The sequence below is a fragment of the Haemaphysalis longicornis genome, unplaced genomic scaffold (assembly GCF_048455015.1).
Source record: "Haemaphysalis longicornis isolate Haplotype H1 unplaced genomic scaffold, Haemaphysalis longicornis Haplotype H1 scaffold_7, whole genome shotgun sequence".
Taxonomy (NCBI): Eukaryota; Metazoa; Arthropoda; class Arachnida; order Ixodida; family Ixodidae; genus Haemaphysalis; species Haemaphysalis longicornis.
This window is the reverse complement of record NW_027526422.1, coordinates 41,662,039-41,688,931: the sequence shown is the minus strand read 5'-3', so window position 1 is coordinate 41,688,931 and position 26,893 is coordinate 41,662,039. Positions and strand designations below refer to the sequence as shown.

The 26,893-nt window shown below is 49.0% G+C and overlaps 1 protein-coding gene across 1 annotated transcript; it reads right to left on the bottom strand.

Annotated features, from left to right (window-relative positions):
* Positions 1-1,785: 1,785 nt before the first annotated feature.
* Positions 1,786-23,897, bottom strand: LOC144146266 (uncharacterized). Its single transcript, XM_077678228.1, has 7 exons — positions 23,716-23,897; positions 19,070-20,211; positions 17,615-17,838; positions 10,472-10,629; positions 6,258-6,300; positions 4,125-4,241; positions 1,786-1,906 (listed from the first exon to the last, which is right to left on the bottom strand). The coding sequence occupies exons 2-7, from the start codon at positions 19,421-19,423 to the stop codon at positions 1,786-1,788; spliced, it is 1,017 nt and encodes a 338-aa protein (XP_077534354.1). The 5' UTR covers positions 19,424-20,211; positions 23,716-23,897.
* Between the last annotated feature and the right edge of the window lie 2,996 nt (positions 23,898-26,893).

Genomic DNA, 26,893 nt, shown 5'->3' with positions numbered 1-26,893 from the left:
TACGACCTTTGCTGAAAGTGCGCCCAATCTATCGTCAAACCTAGTGTCACTAGGTAATCTTATCTAGTGACAATAGCCAAACCTTTAAAGACCCAAAATCGCAAAAGAAGAACGAACCCATGCGATGATTTTTCGCGCACCAAGTATACGCATCTATGAACGGTCTAACTGTATACCGGTACGTGGTTTACAAGACAAAGGTATACTGTTGTACTGCACCTTCATGATCAATGCGTGTATTGTCTTATCTATAGCTGTTACTTTTACGCGATTTTGAAGTAACTACTTTGACGCAATGGAAGACCGATTTCATGCACGCGCCGTGTGTTCAGTGTTACGGTTCAGCGCGCCGCTATCCTCTGCGCGCGTGCTGCAAGTTTTGTGTAGAGCTCCGGTGCTGTGTAAAAAAGCCTGCCTTCCTCGGACAGTCTACGTCATCATAAGTTGAAGCGGAAAAAAAAAGAAAAAACACGGACGAAGAAACAGAGTAGGCGCCCTGTCTCGTCTACTCTGTTTATTCGTCCGTGTTTTTTTTTTTTTTGTTGTTGTTGTTGTTGTGCTTCAAATCATGATGACGCAGCCTGTCCGAAGAAGGCAGGCTTTCTTACACAGCACTGCAGCTGTACACAAAACTTGCAGCATGCGCGCAGAGGATAGCAGAGCAGAGGCGCTAAGCGTCTGTCTCGTCTACTCTGTTTCTTCGTCCGTGTTTTTTTGTTGCGCTTCAAATCATGGCAACTATTCACCAACTAGCCCAGCAAGAAGTTATTCTCAGGCTACGTCATGACGGAGAACGGCCGCCGCGTGAGCGCCTCTCTGTCGGCGACTCAACCTCGGCGGCTGCGAAATACAAAACAAATTGTTGTTCTTGTTGAGACTTGCCCTTGCGAAGCGGACGCCGCAGCCGAGATCTCATCCCCCCTCTGTCTCTCAGACTCAACTAGCGTCGCTACTTCCTGCTCTCACGAACTCAGGAAAGAGTGCGTGTGTGTGTTATTTTCGTGCCGCGTGCAAAGCACTAGGAAAGCTGACTGCTTGAAAGACGCACCCCACAGACCATCCTAGCGCACTTTTGGCGGGCGGGAATCTGTTAAATATCACCACCAACCGCCCTGAAGAGGCACTTGTAAACACGAGAGAGGCCGAGGAACCGTTCGCATTCTTTCTTTAATGGCTGACAAAACCAGATCGCGTGCTCGCGCTGCGAGGAGCTGGTCTTCTTCCTCTTCAGGGCAGATGATGGTGATATTTAGCATTGACCGTTAGCGCTTCGGGGATAAATACGCGGTTCCTCCGAGCGCAGAACGAATTCGATTGACAACATCGGATCCCGCTGTCACTCTATTCGAGCCATGCTGTAAGCTCGCCCGGAAGGCTGATGTTACTGTATCGTCGCTGGTCACCTCCCGCTATGCAGTAAACCAGCTAAGTTTTGCCTTCGGCTTCTCGTCGTCATCACCAGCTTTTGTTTGCCGCTGGCTACCACTACATGACGGACGCGACGGAGCTCGGCTCGGGGACGCCTTCGCCAATGTAACACCAGAGGTCTTATCAGAGCTTTGCGGCCCAGCAACCAGTCTATGGGGAAAGGCATTAGTTTTTTGACAGAACGACATCGGTGCCACTGAGAAAGCTTTCGCTTTAATAAACACAGTTCTTTACAATAATCGAACGCGCCATCGTGTGCGTCAACCGCTGACAATGGCCACCGACTGAGGGAGTAAGACGTGGAGTATGGTTACCCAAGTATGGCCACTCACTAAGAGCACAAGACATTTGTACTCACTATGGCTGCACAGACGCCCAGGAGAGGTAGAGAAAGCATAGTACCACCGACAGCAAGGAGCCCGGAAGTGTCATGACACACCAGGAAATAGCCGTTATTTTCTTTTCAGGAGCCAACGTTCTGCACGCAAACAATAACGTTGATAGTCAATTATTATATTGATCATGACGCAGACGATAAATACAACTTTTTTTCTGGGGAGAGGGGAGGGGCGGATACAGCTTCGAGACCAATGATGAAGCATAACGCATGCAGTGAATCACATAAATACGTGTATTGAGATGGTATTACTAGATACCGAAACTTTAGGCACAAGAAATAGAGGTTTTAGGCACCTATAAAAGGCACTGAAGAGAGCAATTCAGGCATTTTCAAGACCAAATACTGTCTTTTAGGCACATCTCAATTTGTATTTAATTCAGCAACATATTTTACTACGAATTCCTGACTTGTGGACAAGTTTTGTGTTGTGTGGAAAGTAATTTTATTTTCTTCGTGAAAATTAGCCACTCATGAGTTGTGATTTTAACAGATTTACGTGTCATGCAAAGTGATTCGACAACAAAAAAAAAAGCTTAAAAGCCATGAAAAGCCAGACTCATCCTAACGATTTGCGGCTTGAAGTTGCACCTCACTTCGGTCGATAATTACAACACTCAACGTTCACCAAAGTTGGGGGAGCGTGCGTGTACTTCGGAGCGCTCCATGACCTGATTCCTACTAGAATATCAGAAGGTTTGGTGGTGTTCAGAACCTTCGAGAGTTCTTATAGCACAACGAATCCAGGAATTTTTGTCAGACAGAATGGCAGATTCTCAGACTGGAATGGCTCTATAAGCAACCGGCCCTTTGGGGTTGGTGGCGGATATGCCCTGGACCTTCGAAATGAGCTCAGCATTCTTAGTTAGAGTGGCGCCCAAGCTCTCAGCAGCGGAAATGCTTTCTGCTAAGGTTGAAATAAGCACCCGAACGTGCCAAGTCACGTTGAAGTGTAGCGTCCGAATATAACTTCGACTGCGACACTTTTGCCGTCTGCAATGCTGTTAGTACCACTGGCGAGTGTATTTGAAGTAGTTTTCCGTCCTTAGCCGAGTTTTTTAGGGGGTAAAAACGGGCTCTCGTGGAAGAGGCACAATCGGTAACTACTGATTGAAGGCACAACATAAAGATCTTATCTGCAGATATTTCTTCGTTGACAGAACAGAACGACCTCCTCAGCTCTTCACAGCACCGATGAATCCCATAGATATATAGTACAGGGAAGTGCAATAACTCCGTGCAAATTACTGAGCTATTCTCTTCTGTAGAAGCAGATGACTAGGGAAGCTGCGGGAATAACACCATTCAGCAACTATGCACTATGTAGCGATTATCAATGTTAGACAGCACGCAATACGCTTTGCAACTAATTCCCGTATTGCTAGGTTTCCAAATGCCCTTGACGGTTACCCGGCACGGCGAATGACGGCTTCCACGACTAGAGTGCTTCAAGAGTGCCGAGATCCTCACCCCGTAAGCTCCATTTCTTGTTTTTTATTGGTCCTACACGTTTTGCATCTTGCCGTCCGGCGGTGCTCCCGTGATTGGTGGATCACTGTTTACGTGTTCGTGGCGTAACCATAAAACTTCGGTGTGTCAGATTTGCACGTCGTTCTTCCCTAGAAAACGCATCTGAACTTGAGTGGTATGTGCGCGGATGTGTCGCGTTCGTCTTCTTTTTTTTTGTTTTTTATTGCGTCAGCAATGGACAGGGCACAAGTTTTCGTTCTTGGTCCGCGGACACAGTGCGTCAGAAGGACATAAAACAAAACAGCTCGTGTGGACAGGGGTGACGTCGGTGAGGTTATCTGCGCTGTCGCTGCGTACGGGTCTCTGGCGGCTCGGCCGATGTGACGAGGTCGAAGTGGCGGTGGCTTGTGCACGGTTTGCGTTTCTTGGCTTCTGTGGCACGGCTCGCGGATTTTTCTAGCTAACGGGATGAGAAACATCGCGTTGCATCTTTTCAGCAGTTTCTTTTTAAACCTGTGACAAAACAATCTAAAAACCCAAAAATCTCCGAAATAGTCCTTTTACGCAAGAACAAAATTTATATCTACAACCAGAAGAAGAAACTAATGATGTCCCCAAATTTTGGCCACCATGAATAACATACAGCTTTTGATCTGAGACTCTATTCTCCTCTTAATTCGTTCTCCGCGATACGTAGGTGTAGACAGTGCTTAGAAGGCCTTCACATTTCCTTTAGAATGACGCACAAGGCGGTAGTAGTGTGTGACACAACTATTTGGGGAAGCGGAAAAGCTGCATGAGAGAGGGTGCGCATGCGCCGATGCAGTACTTTGCGAGTTCCTGGAAAGCGTAGAAGGAGGGTCCGGTCCAGTAGCTGGAGACGCTGCCGAGCACAATCATCAGCGCCGGCCCCAGCAGAAACGCGTTGTGGACGTCCACCCGTCGCCTGCGACCGCAACCCACAGAAGAGAAGGCACGTCACGCAAATGGCGCATGCGTTAAAGCATATCTTTCAAGCATTTAGTGGGCACGAAATATTTGAAGCGCTGAATATACGAAGCCCTGAAGATGAAGGGTGCGGAAAAGGGCAGCCTAACAAACGAATTCAACAAAATTCGCCATCGCTGACAACACTTCAAATACAAGGCAGCAGGAACGAGCAGCTGCGCGACGTGTAGGAAACGGATCAAAGCCATTCGAAAGCATTAATGCCGATGGCAAAGCAAAACGAATAAAGCGGCAACATTACAAAGCCTTTCGACACCGCGAGGCGGAAGCAAGGCGTGTCAGGCTTCTGACTGGACATGCATGCTTCCGCATTCACCACTCATAAGAAGTGCTTGGGTGTTTTCGAACATTTATTTTTGTTGCTGCCGAAGACAGGCAGTAAACTTGCGCGAGCCGCTGTGGTAGTCACCTTGACTTTTGCAATAACCCTCTGACATCAACGCTTACCACTAAAATCGCATCCAATATAACGTTAAAAGCTACTGGCACACAGCAGACTGCGAGAGTGGCGATGTGGCGTAAACAGCGGTGAGATCGGTCTATACGAAATAGACATCATGCCGGTTACGGTGGGCGCACTGAAAATGTAGAATTATTACTCAGGATGTGGCTTTAAAGGGACTTAGGAGCACTTCTGATAAATGCTTTCACTTTTTTTCCTTTGCGTCTACAAGCACTGCGAACGCTATTGTTATCGCCAGTACGGAGCGGCACTTCGTGATTTGCTCGTCGCAGCAGATACGCCTTTCTTTTCAACTTTGCCTTTGTGGCTTTCTTTTTAAATGCAGAGCATTTCAGTAACTCACGATGTCACCCGCGTTGGCGTCCGTAGTCCGCACGCTCACTGCGCATGCGCGTCGAGTCGAGGCGAAAGCGAACACTCTCTCACGAGGGGCATTGGATTGGATTCGAACACTCTCTCGCGAGGGGCATTGGATTGGCTTAGATTGGATTGGCTTGGATTGGCTTGGCTTGGATTGGATTTGGATTGGATTGGATTGGATTGGATTAAAGTGGATTGTGTTGGATTGCGTTGCGTCATAGCCGCGGCACGTTGCGTCATAGCCGCGGCAGACGCGCTTGGGCCGGCGCATGTGCAGTACTCTCTCTTCCTCGGTTTCCTCTCCTTCGGGCGCGCTGCGCATATAACCGGTGTGCCGTTCTCCGGCCAAGCGACATCCGCGGTTGGCTCAAACACCTAGAGTCCACGCCGCTTTACAAGTACGCCAACGTCGTCGACTGGGACCGGCTTACGCAGTCCCCTCAACGTATATAAGCGGCGGAGCGCGCGTTCGGAATTCAGTCAAGGTCGTCTTTGCATGGCTTACGCTTGACGTGACGCTTTGCTTGACTCGAGTAGATGCGACGCATTTACTCGAGTTCCCCCCGTGGGAAGATGCGGGCGGCTTTTTAAAGTGGCTATCGAATCCGTTCATTGCTGCAACTAAAAGGAAGCCGTCCAATAGCTGCTATTCCGCTGTAGCAACGTAATTCCAGCGTTCGAAGAACGCCAAGACCGGGAAAGAGAGAAAAATTTTTGAGAAATTAAGTTTCTGAGCTATCTGACGGGCATAGAGCAGCACTTTTTGGCTGATGTACTATGCGATCCCCTAATATAAGTGCTGGATGTGTTGATTGACTACGTTCTGCAAGCATTTAAGATTTCGAAAACAGCTGAAACAAATGTTGCAGGGTCGCTTTAAGCGCTTGGCGCGTTTATACTTTCGAGGAACAGCCAAGCAAGCGGCAGGACGGGGCCTTGTGGATTCAAGTAAGCTGTGACGTTATTGTGGCACCAGAAATGATTGCATGCACGCTACCTTACTCTCTTTTGAAAAGATAGCCCAACGATGTCGCAAAAATTAGTGAAGAGGTGCAGGCGCACATATTCTATCTTGGAGTTGCATAGTCGTCAGCTTTGTGCTTGTAGAAAATGGTAGTAAACAGTACTCACTGCCACTGTCGGTCCCTCCTCGTCATCTCTTCGTTTACAGAGGCTGAAATGCAAGGTTCGCCAGATAATCAATAACTGAAAAGCCATAAACATCGCTTAAAACTAAGCTGATTTTGGAGAGACTGTGTCATGATGCCTACAAATGGGCCTTCGAGATAGCCTCCTGTGTACAAACTACATATAGTAAACCCTCGTAAACTCGAATTCGGATATCTCGAGATATCGGTTAAGTCGAAACCTTTTCTCGCCGTGCATTTACCTCCCATAGGCGCTATGTATTTGCCCCCCTTCATCTCGAAATGTTTTTTCGGGGGACCACGGATATTTCTAAATGTTGACACAGAGGAGAGAGGACACAAAGCAAAGTCCGCTCAAGGCAGCTGATAAGGTCTCAGTTCGAACGCTCATTTGATTGATTGAGTGGTTGACGGATTAATAATTAATTAATTAATTAATTATTTGGTTGATTGATGGATTTATTTATTTATTTATTTATTTATTTATTTATTTATTTATTTATTTTATTTATTTATTTATTTATTTATTGGTTCATTGGTTGATTGATTGTAGGGTTTAACGCGCCGACGCAACGCAGGCGATGAGGCGTGATGTAGTGGAGGGCTCCAGATTAATTTTGGCCACCCGGGGATCTTTAACGTGCGCCGAAATCTCTTACACACGGACGTTTTTGCTTTTCGTCTACATTAGAAAAGCGGCCGCCGCGGCCGGGAATCAAACGCGCGACCTCGTGCTCAGCAGCGCAACGCCTTAGCCCCTGAGCCACCGCGGCGGGTGTTCGAATGCTCAGCTCCCACTACTCGACGAGCACGGTCGTGAACGGCAACTTCACGCGGAGTACGTGTTGTAGGAGGCCGATGTCCCCGTTACCAGAATGCTTTCCGACGCCTTCATAGTTGAGATAGCTGTGGACGACGCAGCTGATCATGCGGACGACGAGGAGCCTCCAAAAATGCCTACAGCGGCAGAAACAAATATGCTGCACCTGCTTCGCAAGGTAGAATGTAGCGGTGGCGACCAACAATTGATGCTATGCCTTGAGAAGCTCGATAACGCTTTTCTAGGACCAGGTGCGAAGGCAAAACAATCGATCATCACGCAGTTCTTTCTTCCGGTATAATAAAAATGTAGTTTTTTCTACGTATCATTTTGCCTCTATTACAAACGATCCCCTGTGCAGTCGAGTTTTTGTTACGAGCAACATCTCGTACTTCAGTGACCTGGCCACATATTTCCCGCATTTCGCTTAACGCAAAACTCCGTTTATCTCGAAATTTTCAGCGGTTTTACGACTTCGAGTTAACGAGGGATTACTGTACCCTAGTTTTCAAGATAATGTTGTGATACAAGAAGAACTTACGGTACCGATATGAATGATCAACTGACCTTCTGTAGTTACTATAATCGGCAAACGTCATATTTGTAAACAGGGAGGGCAGGCACCGTCTAGAGTCCCAGGCATCAAGAAGCGCTGGCAATGAAATTAATGTCAGTTCACGATCACGTGTTCGAGAAAATCATGCACATATTACGCCAGGTAGGCAGGAATACAAAGGAAAACAATCCGAAATCCTTTATACGAAATCCCGCTTCGTTGGACGTGTTTTATGGTCTCCTCACCGCAGTTAATTGGTAGCAAATCATGTCCGCTTTTAATGAAAAACCACTTACGAAAACGCGAGTTTTCTGTACCGAATACTTGGGTTGTAACAAGGGTTTTTGTATTTTAGTTGGTCTAACGAGGCTGTGGATATATCACCAAAACAAGGAATATTCGCTGCGGCACGTCGCCGGATACAAGGTGAAATAAATATCAGTTATCAACAGCATGTATACAGGGCAGGCTGGGATGCATGCATGGCCGGGATCGCTCCCGGAATGATACCACCTGGCCGACGTCCGAATGATGTCCGAAGCCTCAGTGTTTATGGAACACTATAAGGTATGTGGAAGTCTTATTATCGGCTTGCAGTTGTTGACCGGGCAGCTCGGTCGGGCGGCAATCGCTCAGTAAGAGCGGTTCCAAAGGCTGTTGCCACCACCCTACGCCCAGATGCCCAGAATAAACCATTCATTCATTCATTCGTAACATTGACGCTCAGCGATAGCCTCTTTTGCTCCGAGATATCCTTCAAGGCACTACACATCTTCGGCAGGTAATCTGTTTACTTAAATACACAGCAAGTATGCAGGCCCCGTGTATCTCTAAGAATCGCATTACACCTAGACATGGCCGATGGATAATAAAACACATTTTGAAAAAAATAAACGTACGACTAAGACGATAACTACAATAACTATGAACTATCTTCGATATTTGCTTCACTGTTGTCACTAAATTCGTTCCCCACAGGCCGCAATTCCATCCCGGCCGCGGCAATAGGTATATCTGCTAAGGAACGCCCCTCTGTCGAGATTCTTCTTTGACCATTCTCTACGGTGCACTTCGAAAAATTGCGTTTTTAAAATTTGTTGGCACATTTAGTGATTATCAGGCAAGCAGTCGTTGAGTGATTATACTGCCGCGAACCATGCACTAGATTTGTTTATTTATGTTTTTGCTTTTATCGCCAGACTGCGCCGATGATGTGTTATCTGTGCCCCGAGTGAAGCGCATGTTCCATTCTTTATTTCTTGTGCTGCACGGATTATCTCATTTGATAGGGAGAATGTTTCACCCTAACGCTACTGGCGTAGAATAGTCTTCCTTTATCTACAGTGTTCTCGATGTAATTCGACGGTTCGAGAAATGCCCGCTCCCGAAGATAAATGCCCCAAGAGCAGACGCCGCGGCATTCGACTCGTCGACGCTCGCCTGCGCACGTCACTTAGCTGACTGCTGCCTCGCCGTCTGTGTATTCTTTGAGTTCTTAGGGGAGCACAAGTTCGCCCCAATAAACTTGTTTTCCTTGAAGACAACTGCGTCGCCTTTGGCTTCGTGACAATATGATGGATGACTTAAAGGGACAGACAACCGATTTTAGTGGAGTGCATGTCCTCTACCTCATATGAAAGCCAGCGTTTTGTGTGCTGGGGTAACCACAAGGAATTTCCATATAAACAGGCGGAAATAGTTTTAATTTGGCCCTAAAATTTCTGAAGTCTGAAAGGCGGCGACACGTACCGTCTAAACGTGACACTACGTTACGTGTCCAAACAACTACGTCGCCGTTTCAACGCGTGATTCAAAAACCTCATAAAGGAATAGGAAAGGTTGAAAATTATCGTTCTGTCAGCTGGGGACAAGTTTGTTAACACCTCTTTTGATCTCACGTTCAGTTAATAGTGTGTTGCCGCGCGGCTCACGTCATGGTTGCCAGCATTCCTCTTGGCGGAACACGTATGGCTGGTGGATCCAAAAATTGCTATTTAGGTTCTACGGCGCTATCAGCAAAAACATTTAGGGTTAGGTGTTTTAAGGGATACCCTTTCATTTGGGATAGAGCAATTATACTCCACAAAGGTCGGTTGTCTGTCTCTTTAATGTCTACAACGCAGACTTAATATCCGGGCCCCACGTACACGAAAAATGACATTAAGTGCTCAATGCCTTAAGTGCTAATGCCATTAATTTGCTGCTACGCGCTAAAATTTCATTCCATTCGCTCTAATGTCATTTTTGGTTTAAGGAGTTCCGCACAACTCATTCGCCTTCACGAACGCCTAAAATCTGCCTCCTCTCGAACGCGATGGGCACGAAATGGAACCAACGAAACTGTCAGCACCAAAGTATTGACAGAGAAATGTAGCTGAACTTCGAAATAAGACGATTTCTTGTGCCCTCTTGGTGACGAAGTTCTGAAGAAGACGAAGTTCACTAAAACGGCGGCAAAAGCCAGAACTTCACGCTACTTGTTGTTTTGAATATTTCGGATTTGGCTACCGCTGGAAGGCGACGGCAGCTGCTGAAGCCACTTTTAGAAACGGCTCGCACCATTTGTTTAGAAAACACTCGTTTTCTTTCGCAAAAACATTTTTAACCATTCTAAAAAGTTTTTCTCCGCTTTAAAGACTTCTAAAATATGTGTGCCTTTCTCTTTTTGGTCATTATCCCCATCATGCCGAACACATTTAATGCCTTTGCGTTTTGGCGTGTAGCACGGACCACCCAAATAATGTCATTCAGTTTCTTAAGGCCTTAAGCACTTAATTTCATTTTTCGTGTACGTATGGTACGAAGACAGGTGTCGACTCACCGTTGGCGGCTGGGGGCCATCGGGTGCTAGTGCGCGACTCTCCACGCGAGCCCTTGCGCAGTGAGATGCTCCCTCGCCGCGGCTGCCCCACTGACATGCTCATTGTCGGCGGGCTCGCGTCAGGCACTATCCGGGGCTTGGTCACCACGTCGCCGGGCCTGCGTGTTTGCACCGAGCAGTGCTTTATAGGCGGAGAACATCCAGGCGGACCTTGGCGCGTTCCCAACAGTTAGCGCTGGTGGCACGCGTCTCATGTGTCACCTCCCTTCGCCCGTCGTTACTTTTTCCGCGTTGCAAAACGCTTTGTTCAATGGAGTACCAAAACTCCCAAACTTTCAGGTTAAAGAGACTTCGCAATACTTCCGATAAGCAATTTTCCACATTCCTTCTCCTCTGAAAGCACTGCGAAAGCTGTAGTTATCGCTGCCACGGAGCGGCGGCACTGCGTGATTTGCTCGTCGCAGCAGATACTCCTCCTGTTCCTGCTTTGCTCTTGTGATTTTCCTTTTACAATGACTGTCGAATGCGTTCACTGGTGCAACTGAAGGAAAGCCGGCCAATAACCGCCACATTGCTGTGATGACGTAACTGCAGTGGTCGAAGGACGCCAAGACCGGGAGAGCGAGAGACAGATAACTTTATTTAGAACCAAAGGCGGTTCAGACAACCCGACTAGAGTTCGTCTTCAGTAAATGCTGAACTCAGCTCTAGTGCGTTTTTGATGTTCCGCACAAGAGCTAGCTGTTCCTCAAAAGTAGAGGCGAGAGTCAGTCACGTTGGGTCGATGGGATATGGCAGCTGCCTCGGTGTACGTAAGTCAGGAATGCTTGGAGTATTGTGAGGGCATCCCCACTGGACATGTTGCTGATTGGGATATTCATTACAGTGTTTGCACGCTAGTGGTTCTTGTACCCTTCCTGCAGAGAAAAGATGTGGTCTAGCTGGGGTGCATGCAGTGTAAGCCCTCATTCACGAAGCCGTTTTTCACCCCGTCATGTCACCGTCACGTCACCGTCTTCCCTCATGGGCGACGGTTTTTGGGGCGATTTCTTGCCGAAAATGGTGTGGTGGTGACGGGAGGCCGAGCTTTACGTTTCCGTCACGTCAACGCGACGGGACCATGCCCCGCGTAAACCAGCTAATCAGAAAATAAGTTTTTACGGCTAAATTTAGCGAAAAGTGAGCACAAGCCATTTTCTTTACTTCTCAGATTAAGCACGCTCAATTCTAGGCTAAACTGATCACTAGGCAGACGACCCTGTACTCTGACGGAGAGCTCCAGTACGAACGCTACTCCGTTTACGTCTCCGTCGCAGTTTCTTGACGTGACGGCTGTGCGAATGAGGGCTTAGTCTGCGCTTGCCTCGGGAGTACTGATGGCTGCCTGTCTAGGTTAGGGTGAGGCGGAGGCAATTCCCTTCTGTTCAGTTTAAGGTCTCTCGGTGTATTGTTCGTGATGTGACAACAACTGGACCTCTCCAGGGAGATGTACATTCGGTGCCAGGATTCTTAACTCACGGGTGAGCGTGTCTGCCCGAACGTTGCCAAACATCTCTGCGTGGCCAGGTGTCCAAATATATTGCAGTGATGATGACAGTAACTATTAAATAAATATGCTGTATCTTTACTCATGTCGTTCAGTATAATTTGCCTGCATGCTTCTTGAGAACCTGTGAAGATGATTTGTTTATTATTTTTGAGGTTTAACGCGCCGACGCTACACAGGCGATGAGGCGCGTTGTAGTGGAGGGATCCGGATTAATTTTGACCACCTGGGGATCTTTAACGTGCGCCTAAATCTTTTTGCTTTTGGCCTCCATCAGAAAAGCGGCCGCCGCGGCCGGGAATCGAACCCGCTTCCGAACCCGGCCGGGAATCGAACCCGAACGCCTTAGCCCCTGAGCCACCGCGGCGGGTCTGTGAAAAGGATCACCGGGAGTTTTGTAGCATGGAGACTATGCCGTGTGAAGGTGTCGTGGTATCTAACGGTTCTGGCGATGGCGTGGAGTTCAATGCCTACTGTGTTGATGTTGGCGCTACTTTTGAGAATGCTAGCTACTGCCGTATGAAGGTCTCTGTTCAGCACTACGATGCCGTGGTTGCCTTGCTGGAACTAATACATAGTACATTGCTTGGCTTGTTGGAGATCTTTCCACAAGTTTCAGTAAAAAATTAACTCTTTGCCGTCTTCTGCCCTTATTCCTTGCGGGATCCATATTCCTGGGTAAAGGGGCAACCTTGAAGAGGTCTCGAGTTTGGCTGTCGAGAAATGGGTCCTTGATTTTCTGTGGCTCCTTTCGAGGTGTGGGATCGAAATTTATGTTGCTGAGAACGTTCCTTCCTTGATCTGTTGACCAAATCTATAAACTTGATTTGCTAAATGAACTGAAAAGATCTCATCAATTGTATAGTGAGTACCCGTCCTGAGTAGTGCCTCGTTGCTAGTCGAGATTGGCGCTCCTAAGGCAACCTTGGTAGCCTTTCTGATGAGCGCCTCTAGCTCGAGTTTTTCTGCTTGTGATGGGTTTAAGTACGGAAGGTGATATACAAACCTGGAAATTATCAGGGCATCCCTCAGCCTCACCGCTTCCTTCTCCTTCAGTCCGGTAAATATGGCTGGTGATTCTTTTCATCAGGTGAATGATCTGATTCAGTGTCTCGGTAGATTAGCTGAATCCAGTTCAATTTTCCCGCGTTCGCACTGCTGCCACGCCATCTGTTGGGACCTTTTGTTACTGTTGCGAGCCGCGAGCCCGGGGCTTCTGTGCGAGCCTTTTTTGTATTCTAGGTTAAAATTTCGTTTTGAACTCATTTTTTTTGCGTGCTGTAGCAAAAAATGCCTATACTCCCTAATGCGGAATTTGTGCGCAGCGCGAACTGCAGATCTCTCGGTCACGGCGCATAGCTGCTGCGTCTCAGGAATTGATCGCGTGATCAGCGAACGCACGGCGGCGCGCGCGCTACTCTGCCGTTATCCCGCAGCGCGTCGTCGCCGCCGAGCATGTTGTTGTAAATCGCGGTTGAGCCTCCCCCTCACACTTCCGCCAAGCGTCGCCGCCAACGAGCGTCTCGTGCGGGCTCAGCATACTGCCTTCCCCCTCACACTTTCGCCACACTTTCCTCTGCAGTTTTCTTTCTGCCTTCGCTCGCTCGGTTACGACGCCGTCGCCGCCGCCAAACCACTGTAACGGCCGCCAAAGTGCTGGGCACTAGAAGTACGTTCTGATCAATTTTTAATTATAGAAATTTTGCTAGTATCAGCTATGTATTAATGTTTCGCCTTAAATGTCCCCAACTTTTTCTTTTTCCTGAACAATGTTGATAATATGAAACGTGCTACCAGATGTTGTATGGAAATTGCTTCGCTTGTATAATCGTCTCGTTCAAGAGCTTTTGTAACTTTGCTTGGGCAGCCGAGTTGACGGACGGACGGACGGACAAACGGACGGACGGACGAACGGACGAACGGACGGACAGACCGACAGACCGACAGACCGACAGAGGGAAAAAGCTACTGCATGCTGTGCGTTGCTGCTGCTGGCATGAGCTGCGCTGCTCACTGGTCCTTGGCTACGGTTACGGATCAGTTACATGTAATGGTCACCATTTATGTGGAACCGACTCGCGCATTTGCGGAGCAAAGAACTGACTAAGAAATGACTAGATTTCCTCTATACAGCTCCCGTATGGAGCTATACATTAGCTCCCAGCAGGAGCTATGTAGAGAAGCTCTAGGATTGACCGTTGCACAGCGCCAAAAAACTCTTGTTTCCCGCCAGCATGCGGCGATATAACTCGGGACGGCGACGGTTGGGTTTACGCCTATCAAGAGATTGTGCACAAATTGTGTACTAGTGCGGAAGCTTTCTGCGCAGTTAGTCTTTTTCGTCAGTTTCTTATAGCCGGATTTGCCTGTGAATATCCAAGTGGGCTACATTTCGAGGTTTTATATCACGTTGGGCTATACTGAACGACTTTGTTTCGCTTTCTAATAGAACAGCGAAGCCGTATACGCCTCGTTTTCCACGTATAACGTGCGCGCCTAAGTCGGCATAGAGCGGAAATTTTTCGCGCACAAGAGATATTGGGCTTCCTCGATTATCAGTCCCGGATCGTCCGCGGACTGCCCGGGACGCGATCAAGCGCTCGATTTTCCCATGTATTCCTATGAGACTTCCGGTCCGAAGGCAGTCCTCGGACTGCCGCGGACCGTCCAGGACTGGTAAATCGAGGAGGCCCACTGTTTTGTGTTTTCTACTTGAAGGGCTCCTGGAGTGACGTTTTAGCCAGTGTTTTTTTCGTCCAGCTTGAAAGGCATCCGGAGCGACGTTTTGGCCGGTGTTTTTCACATTTAAGCACGTGCACATCACCGCGGTTGTCGGCTTATGGGGGGGAGAGAGAAGAAACTTTATTTAAGAGTCGTTCGTTGCGAACTCCACACTGGACAGAGGTGGTTCCCTGTTCACGGGAATCCATATGCTGCTCTCGCCGCCTGGCCCCTGGTGACCAGTAGTAGCTGATCCTCCAGGGCGGGGCTGGTCAGCAAGATCCTCCATCTCTCGTTAAAGGGTAGAGTGGGGTTGGTGGGGCGAGACCCGGGTAAGGGGGGCGGGTGCTTCGGGCTAAACCTACACTCTCCTATCATGTGCTGGAGAGTGCCTAGTTTTTTACAGATTGGGCAAGCTTCTTCGAATTGGTTTGGGAACATGCGGTTGAGTAGACGGGGGTGCGGAAAGGACTCTGTCTGGATTTGCCGGTATATAGTTTGCTGCTCCTGGCTTATGGGGCGTGCACACACAGCCAGGCTAATGTCGGTAGCCGGGCTTCATGCGCTCACCGATGGCATGCCCGTTGTGCTGGTGGAAGATTTCAACGTGTACGTCTGAGTTGGTGCGTTAAACAGAGAGTAAGATGCCCACGACGTGGAAGGGAAACGGACAGCCCCGTGTTTTCCCGCTAAAATATAGTCATTTCAAGTTCTTAGCTTGGACGTATGCTCAGTAGCAAACTACAAACAAGCGTGTTTTGTTTCGTGCACTCCTTGGACTGCACCCATCTCGCTGGTTATTGATTGATCGATTGATTGATTGATTGATTGATTGATCGATTGATTGATTGATTGATTGATTGATTGATTGATTGATTGATTGATTGATTGATTGATTGATTGATTGATTGATTGATTGATTGATTGTAGGGTTTTACGCGCCGACGCAACGCAGGCGATGAGGCGCGCCGTAGTGGAGGGCTCCGGATTAATTTTGACCACCTGATAACCTTTAACGTGCGCCAAAATATCGTACACACGTGTGTTTTTTGCTTTTAGCCTCACTCAGAAAAGTGACCGCCGCGGCCTTATCTTTGATGGAGGCGAAAAGCAAAAACGCCCGTGTGTGGAAGATCTCGCTGGTTATTCTTCTTCGGAATGGATGCATGGCACTTAGTTCTTTTCTTGCTTTTTTTGCTTTTAACCATAATTTTATGTACATTAGTATAACGAGTAAGTTTCTCAACATCGTCAATCATGCACGTTTATGCAGATGAACGGCGTTAAATTGTTGGTACCCTGTACGACTTTTTGCGTTTTTGTTTTTCAAGTTTATAATTTTTGCCTTATCATCGCCAAGTTGGTATATTAGATAGGCCGTTTTGATTTCATCAGTTCATTTTTTTTACATTTGTTGGTTTCAATGTCTCGCGGCAAAGAATGTCCATTTGCAATATTATAACGATTAAGTGTGTTAAACTTCGCCTAACGTTCATTTTAATCCGCACATAGGGCGTCACGTGGTTGATGCTTTTTAGAAAAATGTTTCGTGTTTCTGTTTGTTTTCTAATTTTTTTTAATTTGTTTCATAATTGTGCAAGGGCGATGTAGAAGCTAGAATTTTTTTATTTTATTAGTACAATAATATTAGTTTTCACATGCTCATTTTTGTTCCTAAAATTTTCTTTTATTAGTAATCCGTATTTAAACTATTATAATGACTAAATACAAAATGCACAAGACAACTGAGTTGCCGATTAGGCAACAAACTCGGGTCGCAGACTTGTTAGTTCAAAATTGGACCGGCAGGTCATGTGATGCAAATGACGGTCAACCGGGGGTCCGTCCGTTCGGCAGAGTGGATACTGAGGGACGTCGAAGAGTTATGGGAAGAACAAAGACCCGAAGGAGGGAGCGATGCGAAAATTTGGGGCACATTTACTAGGAAAGTCCGCGACAGGACTGCTTTGTAATCTCCGGGAGAGGCCTTCGTCCTGTAGTGAGCAGTGACGGACTGTGGAACGATTAAACGTGCTGACGCAACCAATATGCATTTTTGCGAAGATATAGTGCGTTACACGGTTGGAGCCCTCGGAAACTCCGAAAACAACGCTTACGTATCAAAACAGGGAGATTGAGTGCACCGAGGCGGCTGCATTTTGGGCACAGCTCGAGATCTGTAATGCCACCGGATTGACTACGCGTATGTTCGAACCTCTGTCAGAACCCATCCGAAGCCGTTTCTGATTACAGTCGATGCGATTGTGTTAATATCCTTGCTGTTGTGCGGCGGGTGTGCTGTACCTTCATTACGCTCTTCATATCGGCACGGATCGAACAGCTTGAAGTTTGCCCCTGGTCAGCTCCCCGTTCCCCGATCTCTGTCAACTTTCACGCGAGAATCTTGCCAGTCAGGCTGTCACGACGCGGGTCGTAAACAAGTGCCCGGTCGCTACAGTCGCCAGACATACGTTTAAGACAAAAATCATGATTTGTTTCCTTTTTATTACATATTTCTTTAGTACCTTTTTTGTGCAGTGCTCAGATGTCTCAACTCGGGTCACGTTAAAAGCCGCTACTGTGACGTCGATTTTGTATGCCAGAGCAGGCGAAACCTGTTTCTAGGTCGTGTCTGTTTGGGCAGTGGAAGCATAAGCAAGCATTGCCTTCCGGTCAATCCTACCATGAAAGGTGCTATTATGAACGTGTAATAATCGTGTCTAGTTCTGGTCCTACGGGCGCACAGGAAAAATAATCGAGTGTGGGCCCAATGGCTCATCCTCGAAGAGTGTTTCCCGTGGTATGTGGCGCCACCGTGTAGTGACCCGGGTATAATCGCTCTGTGAGCAAGCGCGTCTGGCCTGGGGCATACTCACACGTACGACGCGTACTCGTGGGCACCGAAGTCGACAACCGAAGTCCTGCGGCCCAGTACACGGCTGGTGGCTGAAATTCGGGGAACTGTGCCCGGCTGCCTGAGGATGGAGGCCCTCCGCTGCATCGGCGCGGGCACGGCTACCTCCATGGGCGTCGTCAGGTCGTCCGGCGAACCAGTCTGGTTGGCAGTTGGGGATGTGAGCGCTGGCTCCGAGGCTTTTTTCTGCGGGCCGTGAAGCGCGGTTTATTCCACGACTAGCCAGCGTTGGTGGATTTCCAAGTGACCGCAATCCATCACTTGTATTACCGCAATACGAGGCAATGTACGCAATTTTGCCATGCATTCAGAGCAAAAGTTTTGATTAAACGTAGGTGCTTACAATGGAGGCTGGTCGCCGACGCCTGGCGATACCGCAGTGAGCATTGCGCACGGGCACTTCCATAAGTGATATAGGCTATTTTCCGCGTAAATTGGCTTGGGCTGCGGGGCACAGATCTGTATTACCTACAAAAGCGAGGATACCGAGAGTTAAGCTTATGCAGGGTGTTACGACAATAATTGGAACACTAATTTTTTCTTAGTGAGCCGCTGCTCGGTTCGTGCTCAGACTTCACACAAAGGTCGCATTTTGTGGTGTTTTGTTTGACACCGGGAACAACGACGGTACTTACATGATTATTCTGAAAATAAATAAAAACGATTTTCGCCTATGAGAAAATGGCGGTAGATTTGGACTTGCGAGCCAGTGCAAGCTGATCTTGGAACGACGGCACCACCTGGGGTATGCAGAGCGAAACGGACTATGGGGATTCACGCTCCTTACACGGCAGGAAGAAGGCGCCAAATGGAGTTGCAGACGATAAAAAAATCTGAAAGCAGATTTTTCCACGGCAGGGAGGAGCCAAATGAGGTAGCAGACGATCAGAAAATGTGAAAGCAAGGGAGGAAACAAATTCAACGTTTACTGGCAACGATGAACCGTGGGAATAAATATTTTATTATGATTGGTACCAGCTGTTAGGCAAACTGGGCCGAAGGAGACTTTCTGATCGTCTGCTAACTCATTTGACTTCTTCCTACCGTGAATCCCCGTCGTCCGTTTCGCGCTGCATACCCAAGGTGGTGCCGTCGCACCAAGATCAGCTTGCACTGGCTTGTACGTCCAAATCGGCCGCTATTTTCCCATAGGCGAAAATCGTTTTTCTTTATTTTCAGAATAAACAGGTTAGTACCGTCGTTGTTCCCGGTGTCAAACAATACAGACCACAAAATGCGACCTTCGTGTGAAGTTTGAGCGCGAACCGAGCAGTGGTTCGCTCACGAATTTTTTTTTAAAATCTGTTCCAATTATCGTTGTAACACCCTGTACAAGCGGCTCCATTTTGGGAGCTCAGGACGGGTGACTTCTCAGAGGTCTCGCCTTGCACGACAGGACTCTTCATCTTTGCCTTACCTCCTTGGCTGCCACAGCGTCACTGTCCTCTATAATGACGAGTGTGCGCCGGTGGTCCATCGCGTTAGCGGGCTTGTCTTGGGGTTTCTTCATCGCCCCCGGAGGGAGGGCTGTCGCCGACGGCACTGGAGTCGACATACGGTTGGCCGAATCGGGCGACAAGGCAGAAGACGCCGCCACCGGCTGGGGCTTCGCTTTGTTCGATAACGGGCTCTCCGCAGATCTGGGCGGAGACACGGCTTCAGGGTTGGCAGTGACACGTTCGTCCTCCGGAGGGGATTTCGAAGTTGACGGCGGAGAGGCCTCCTTGCCAGGTGGGTGTGCGAAACTGGTGGCTGACTTGCCACCCTCCATGACAGCCTTGGCGTCGCTCTTCTTACGTCCTTCCTTCTTGCTGCTCTTGGGGCCTTTCTTGGCAGTGCTCTTTTTCGCGTGTCGCCCCTCCTCGTGTCACCCCTCCTCGTGTCCCTCGGTTTTGTCCTGTGGTCCCGGGCCTGCGGGGCTGGACAGACTGCTCAAGCCACCTTCCGGGCTGGCTGGTCCGTCTGAACTCCTCACTGCTTCAGCGCTAAATGGACTGAATGATTCATACGCCCGTAAGGGACTCTGAAGACCGCCCACAGGACTTAAGGGTGGCTTCGAAGCGCCTTTTTTTCCCCCCGGACTGAAGTCGGTAAGCTTCTTAGATTTTCTCCTGGTGGATTGCCGACGGATGCTCTCTCTTCTGTCATCTTTATGGGCGTGGCTTTTATTGGCTTCGTGATGGCTTCGCGGCGACTTGGATTCGTCAACCACTCGCGGCAGGTCCTTGTTCACAACATGCACAGCTGCACTTGGCTGATCATTGTTGGCCGGCTGTTTTTTGTCGCTTTCCGCAACCTGGCGTGGGCAGCTTGCTTCGGGGTTAGATTCATCCTTGCACCCGGCGTTCTGTTTGTCGTCATTAACCGATACATGTTGTGGCGTGTCCGTCATGACAACAATCGGTTGGTCGCGGCACGGGTTCTCTGGTTTGCCTTCGGCTGAGGGCTGGCGATCGTTGCCTGCCGTCGCTGAAGGTGCCTCACTCTTCCCATGGGCCTCCGCCTTTGCAGTGGCTTGATCAGACGGCGTGGCGCCCTCGTCAGTTTTCTGTGGCGATGCTGTAATCAAACAGGTGATGACTTCAGTGTCCAAAAATCACTGATTAAGGCACTGCAAAATTTGAACACCCTTACGATCAATGAGCGTGAGCTCACCAGTGAATGATGAGCCAATGTTCGCGGTGTACATCTTAGCCGCGAGGCGAAAAGAAAACTAATAACTGCTACAGGAGCAAGAAGGTGAGCGACCGGTCTTAAAGCGTTTACTTCATCTAGTTACTTGTGTGTGCAGTAGGCGGTTCAGTTCTACGAGCGATTAGGAACAGCGCCATACGTTGTTTCGGCGAACACAGCCAAAGTTCACGTTGCTCTCAAATAGCTTGAATAGAACATCTAAAAACTGAAAACTAAGATGGAAGTATTTGTTGATTTATATACTGCCATACCTTCGGCGTCGATAGGGCGTTGCAAGATCGTTGCAGTTTTGTGTGCACGTACTGAGTTTGGTTAGAGCTCGATATCTACCAATAAGTGTGCCGAGCTTGTTTCTAGCCCAAAAATTCTATACAGCTTGTTAAAATGTGCGAAGCATAAAACGTTTTACACAGCCTGCCACCTCACGTAAGTGGAAATTTTCGGTATCCGCAATGAATATTCCTTGAACGTAATGTATGTTCGATGTAAAGGCGCTTCCAAACGGACATGGGTCCGTAGGGGAGTAGTGGCGACTCCCTGTGGCATGGCACGCGCTGTGGTTGAGTAGTGCTAGTTCAGAAAAGGTTTGGAGAGATTACAGACAGACAGACAGACAGACAGACAGACAGACAGACAGACAGACAGACAGACAGACAGACAGACAGACAGACAGACGGAAGGACGGATGGACGGATGGACGAACAGACAGAGACAGACGAAAGGACGGATGAAAGACGGACCAAATTTGATTAGAAACGCTGCAGCAGTTTCAACGCTGAACCACGTGCACAAACGTGTACATAACTAATACCACGGACAGCCTCACAGTCTTCAACTACTACGTTGTTTTGGAAGCGATCAACACGTCGCGACGCAAACAATTTCCAACCAATCGGCGCGTTCAGCGGGTGCTTCAACGGTATAACGCCTCCGTGGTACTTGTGCCTGGTGGCGTGGTCTGACCGGCGGCCGTCGCGCTCTCGGCTGTTCTGGTAAACATGTGAAAAGTGCTTAGCGCCCGCGGCGACCCGCTTCGGAAGAGCGCCCAGCGTAGAGCGCCCGCTCGACGCTTCGGCGAGCCCCCGTCAACCTTTTCTCCGGTTGCAAAACAGGAATAACGGTCTCGAAAGCCACGTGTTGATCCTAAGACTGGCTTCTGCCATTAACAAATGATGGGGAGTTTCCACCAAGTAATTGTGTACGGTACGTGAAATGTATGCAATAGAGACCAATCACGCTAGCACTTATGTGGCGCAAACTGTAACTTCTAGCTTCGGGGAACATTAAAGATCCCTAGTCGGTCAAAATTAATCCGGAGTGCTACACTACGATGTGCCTCATAGCCCAAGTTTAGCTTCGGTTCTTTATACCCCCCAAAAAACAACGACGTGTCTACGCAGCTCTATCTCCATATAATAAAAAAGAGTTACAATTACGGGTCGCGCACAATGCGCCCTGTCGACCGCAGTGTTCAATGTAACGCGCGAAGAGCAGCCGTCACCCCAACTTGTGTCGCAGAGAAAAACTACGCGCTTTCGTGTGCACCTTGCTTGATTGATCATGATACCCGTGGATGAAAACCGGCGAGAGGTACAAAATATTTTTGTTCCGAGTTCAAGGTCGTGATCAAACGCCGTAGTCCGAATACGCCATGACTCTTCAGGCGCGTCAACGTATACGTCAAAAATCGCTTTCTTTGCTTTGCTTTGCTTCAGTCCTAACTTCTTTCCCTGGTTTCACTCTCCACTTCGATATGTATTCCACCAAGGACGACGTACGTACAGTGGTGAGCTCACTTAGGATGAACACGGGAGCGCGTGGCCGTTGGTACTATCAGAGCAGCCTACCGTGGGATGCGCGAAGCAGCAGGCATGCGCTGTGCGTCTCGAGTGAGGCTATGCTTTCAGCGCGCGCATCGCGTCATCGGAGCGGATAAGCGTCGTCTGTTAAGTTCATCTTGCTCGTAGCGGCGGAGCATTCGGCCGCAGTATAAATAACTGGGAACTGGAATCCGCAAGAAAAATGTTTCTGAGTGAGCGGTTATTCGCTCATTAGCTTGAATGCAATATTCGGTTCGTCACATCGCAACTCGCCGGCTTGCTTGGAACAGAGTCAATACAAAGATGACGATGATTTTATCAGCACTTTATTTTTTGTAATTTCCACTGAAACCGAAGGAACACAGCCGCACAATGTTTATCGAGAATAAATTCATAGCTTGAAATGAGCTCGGGTACTACATTCTAGTTCTTTTCTCTTGTTTCGACGTAGTTCTGTTGACGCTTTCATTGCTCCTAATACTATGTGTTACGGGAAAAGTCAATTGTTTGGCGCGTAAGGAAAATCATAATGCATGTAGTGCCCACGAACATTTTGTACTTTTTGTATACGTGCTGATTTTGTGCAGTGTGGTAAAGTTGTTTTATGTTTATCCTGGAATAAAATTCAAATGTCTTGATTATAGCATGACTATGCGTTATTTCTTATCTTAGAACAGATGTGCACAAACTGAGCAAGCATTATATAACCTTGATCTATACTTAAGGCACGCACGCAACCTGCGTATGTGCGACGCAATCAAACCCAGCAGTGGCGTTGGTAGAAATTTGTATCGCGGTAAGGAGTGGGCACATTTTTGATATGAAAGGGTGGCCGGGGAGAGTGGTCAAGTGTCATTTTGTGCTCTGTATCCCAAGGCAGAAAAAAAAATTCCGGTCGGGGGGGGGGGGGGGGGGACGTACCCGGTTCCCGGTTCACCACCCACTGCAATCAAAATAAACAGCTGATTGCTTTTATACAACAGTGGAAGGCATGAATACAGAATAAAGGTTCAGAGAAAATGCAAGATGTTTTTATAAACACCGAGGCGAATCATACGACAGTATACTTAAGTACGTTTCTCTAGTCACGAGTCTACTAGTTAAGCTGATGTTGACTTGAAGCACACACGCCAAGGGCTCGCCAACTTGCGTCAGCTTGCAATGGCAGCGCTCAGAGGCCTGTTGAAGCTATTTTGAAGTCGAATTTTCCCGCTAATGCACCAAAATGACGTCACTTTCTGACCGGATCTTGCGTCACATAATGTTTATTTTTTGTTCCGCCGGAAGTGTTCCCTCCTCACACAGATGGCGCTAAGCCCCATGTGCAGCATAAGAGCCGCAATTTTCTGAACGTATGGGCTTCTATGGAAGCTTCGCTACAAGTTACATTTACCTTGCTGTACTCCGCGCCGGCTCGAAAATAGTTGGCGAGTAGCCTAAGAACGTTTCACGTTACAGAAGACAATCGCAACGTACGGCATACAAAGATGGCTTGAGATGACGCATGCTCAGTTTTTCAGTCCCTTGGGCGCGCATGCCGTTTTCTTACCTGTGCGATCGTGGCCATCGTCGAGAACCACAGTGACCGTTACAGATTTTCCCATGGCTGGCCCGCTGGGAATGTCTTGGTCCGCACCGTCGTCCTTATGCTGCGTCGGCGGCTTCGTCCCGATCGTGGTTGTTTCCGCACTCTATTTTGATTGGACGAAAAATCATATTTCGTTAAGATTGACATCGCACCGAGCCAGCCGTGCAGTAAAATCATTCGTTCCCGAACGTTTCTGCAGCGTGTCCCGCCGATAGCTTTAAAAACGTGGAGTAACCTGAGCGTTCTGATTAATTTTGACCACCTGGGGATCTTTAACGTGCGCCGAAATCTCGTACACACGGGCGTTTTTGCTTTTCGCCTCCATCAGAAAAGCGGCCGCCGCAGCCGGGAATCGAACCCGCGACCTCGTGCTCAGCAGCGCAACGCCTTAGCCACGCTCGGAGGGAGAAGAGCGGGAATGAAAGGATCGTCGGTACACGCAGAAGCTCGAATAGGCGCGAAAACAGCGGAAAACCGCCCATCCGCGGAACGTGCAGCCGCCGCCGTTGTCGCCTCAAGTTCCACCTCGTCGAGTAGCTGCGAATCCCTCCCGGATGAAGAGCAACATGCCGGCTTAGAACGCCGACGTGAGCCAATGACGATAACGTATACCTTCAATATTGCAAAGCCCCACCATAGCAAAACCCACCATAGCTACACCTCCGCAGGTGGTCATCTTCACAGAGTGGAGGGGTTCTGAAGTTTTCTCTTATGTCTTACCCATACCTCGGCAAAGCTGACCCGGTTCACTCGAACAAACTCCCAAATTTATTTTAGAATCACCACTCACTCTAGTTCAGACTCATTGCTGAGCAACACATCTGCGCTCACTCAAACTACCAGCGAGCGAAAAATTTGGAACTCGGGCTCATAACTCTAAATGGACTCAACTCACTCGCGCTCAAGCGTACTCAAACTCAGTCGGGTTCAAACTCGCTCGGGCTACCCGGGCTCACTCACGCTCAATTAAACTCAAACTCATGCGTGAGTTTGAGCCCAATTGAGTCTGAGTGAGTGTGCTCATAAGTGAGTCCGCCGGCCTCTGGGCTTACTTGGCCACCCGTCCGGCCGTCATCCGGGCAAGGCCGGTGGACAACCGCGACGGCGAGCTTCTCGAGCAGTCCGTCGATGCCAGATGCGCCAAGTGAGTGGGGCGCGGCGTTGCTCACCGAGCACACCGAGTTTCGAGAGGCGGTGCCAGAGTGCCGGCTGGTTTCGTATGTTTCGGCCAGCTGCTGGTCCATGCTCTCCTTGTAGATGACGGAGAAGACGCGGTCCACGAGGCACAGAAGGGGCACGCAGAGCACCGACGTCGACACCATCGTGGCGGCCACGAAGGAGCCCACGCAGAGCGAGAGGAAGGCGACGTTGCGTCGCAGTCCGAACCGGCCGCAGAAGGTGTATGCCAGCCGCTGGACCAGGTCCGTCAGCGCGTCCACCAGCACCACAAGGTAGAGCAGCAGAACCACCAGCAGAGCGTCCAGCTGGGAGGAGCGCCGATTGCACGGATGGAAAATATATTGGGCGCTGTCATGCAAGAAGGCGTAATGTGATAGCCTGTTGGTCAAATTACCAAAGTCCTAATGGCAATCCTACCAACAGGGAGTGAAAAGAAGACCACGAGAAGGAGCAAACATCCATACATGTCTAAGGTGTGTAAAAAAAGGTGCAAATAACAACCTAGTTTCACCGTAATTTTATTCCCAGAGTGAACGAACCTTTATGTGCAGCGCCTCGCTCTGCTTTGTTTTCATTTCGCGTGGATACTTGAGCGCCAGGCTAACTTCCCTATTTTGAAAAGAGCCAGCGCAACAAGAAATGAACTGGAGCAGCGTAAATTCTTCCAGTGGAGCAGTGGTACCTACAGAATCAAGCGCTTTTTGTCATAAGTGCAATGTAGAAGAGTTTATACTCCGCGGATTTTTTTACTGATCTGAGTTGACCGTAAGCGAAAAATCGGTGTGATCGAAAACCCTGTAGCGCCTCCTTGCGGCGTCCATTGAAACCACCGGGGATAGTAAGGCTCTGTCCCAACAGATGGCGTGTGAGCTGCAGCGTAAAGTTTCGCCGCTCAGAAATGTTTTAGGTGATAAGAACGGGGCCCCGATAACGCCGTCGCATCCCCCTCTTAAAGGCCAAGCTTAATCGTCCTCCGAATCTTTACCGGGCTAGGGGAACCCCAGGGGAGTTGCTGCGTTTCTTGTCTTCTCCCTTCTTCAAGGTATTAATGGCTATGCTCCGGTATCGTTTTATTTGGTATTACTGCTTAGCGCATATTCCATCTCCATCTAGGGGCGAGGCCCCTTAGGTGCTCGGGCTATCGGCGTCTCCTGTAGTCGTCATTTCATGTAGACACGGCACTAAGACACTGGAACACTTGTTTTCTAACGCCTCGCGCTAGAAGAAAAAAGGCCGCTAGGGGGCCAAGCGATGCATACGCGTGTGACATCGGCTCCGTGTTCGACCCTTCTGTTCAGCGGCTAAAACTATCTACCGCTGGCCTGACCAGCGCCACGGGATCCGCGACGTTCCAGGGAACCTCGCGATACCACCTTCATCGGTTTTGGCGCACCGCAAGGTCAGTTACCAATCGTTGAACGTTTCCCCCCGCCGAACACTTGGCTAAGCCTACCTAGGCTTGCCACGCCGGCGATCACCCGCCGGCGGCAGACCAGCACGTGCTCCTCTCGCCGGTTGCAAGACTGCACGTGACCGCGCGCTGGCTCTGGCGCACCGCTCTGGATAATACCCCGACATGGAGTACGCCGTTCAAGGAGAGGAAATTTCTCCCGAAGAATTGCAAGAACCCGGATGGGCCGCCGTTCGACTGCGACAAGCCGCTCTGCACGCCACCACTGGATCAGCCGAACCTGCCGGCTCACTGAATCGGAAAAAAAGTCAACGCCCCTTCCACCGGCAACCACCTGCCCTTCCGTTGCCAAGCACTGACATCAAGATCGTTCTTCGCCCTCATGGCGGACTCGACCTCAAGTCTGTCTCCCAAGTTACTCTGGCCGACACCGTGATGCATCAAGCGGGCATTGCGCCAAACCCCATGGACCAAATCCGCATTCATCACGTATCGAACTATGTTCTGGTAAGCACCCCTTCGGAAGAACGAGCCCACAAGTACGCTGCA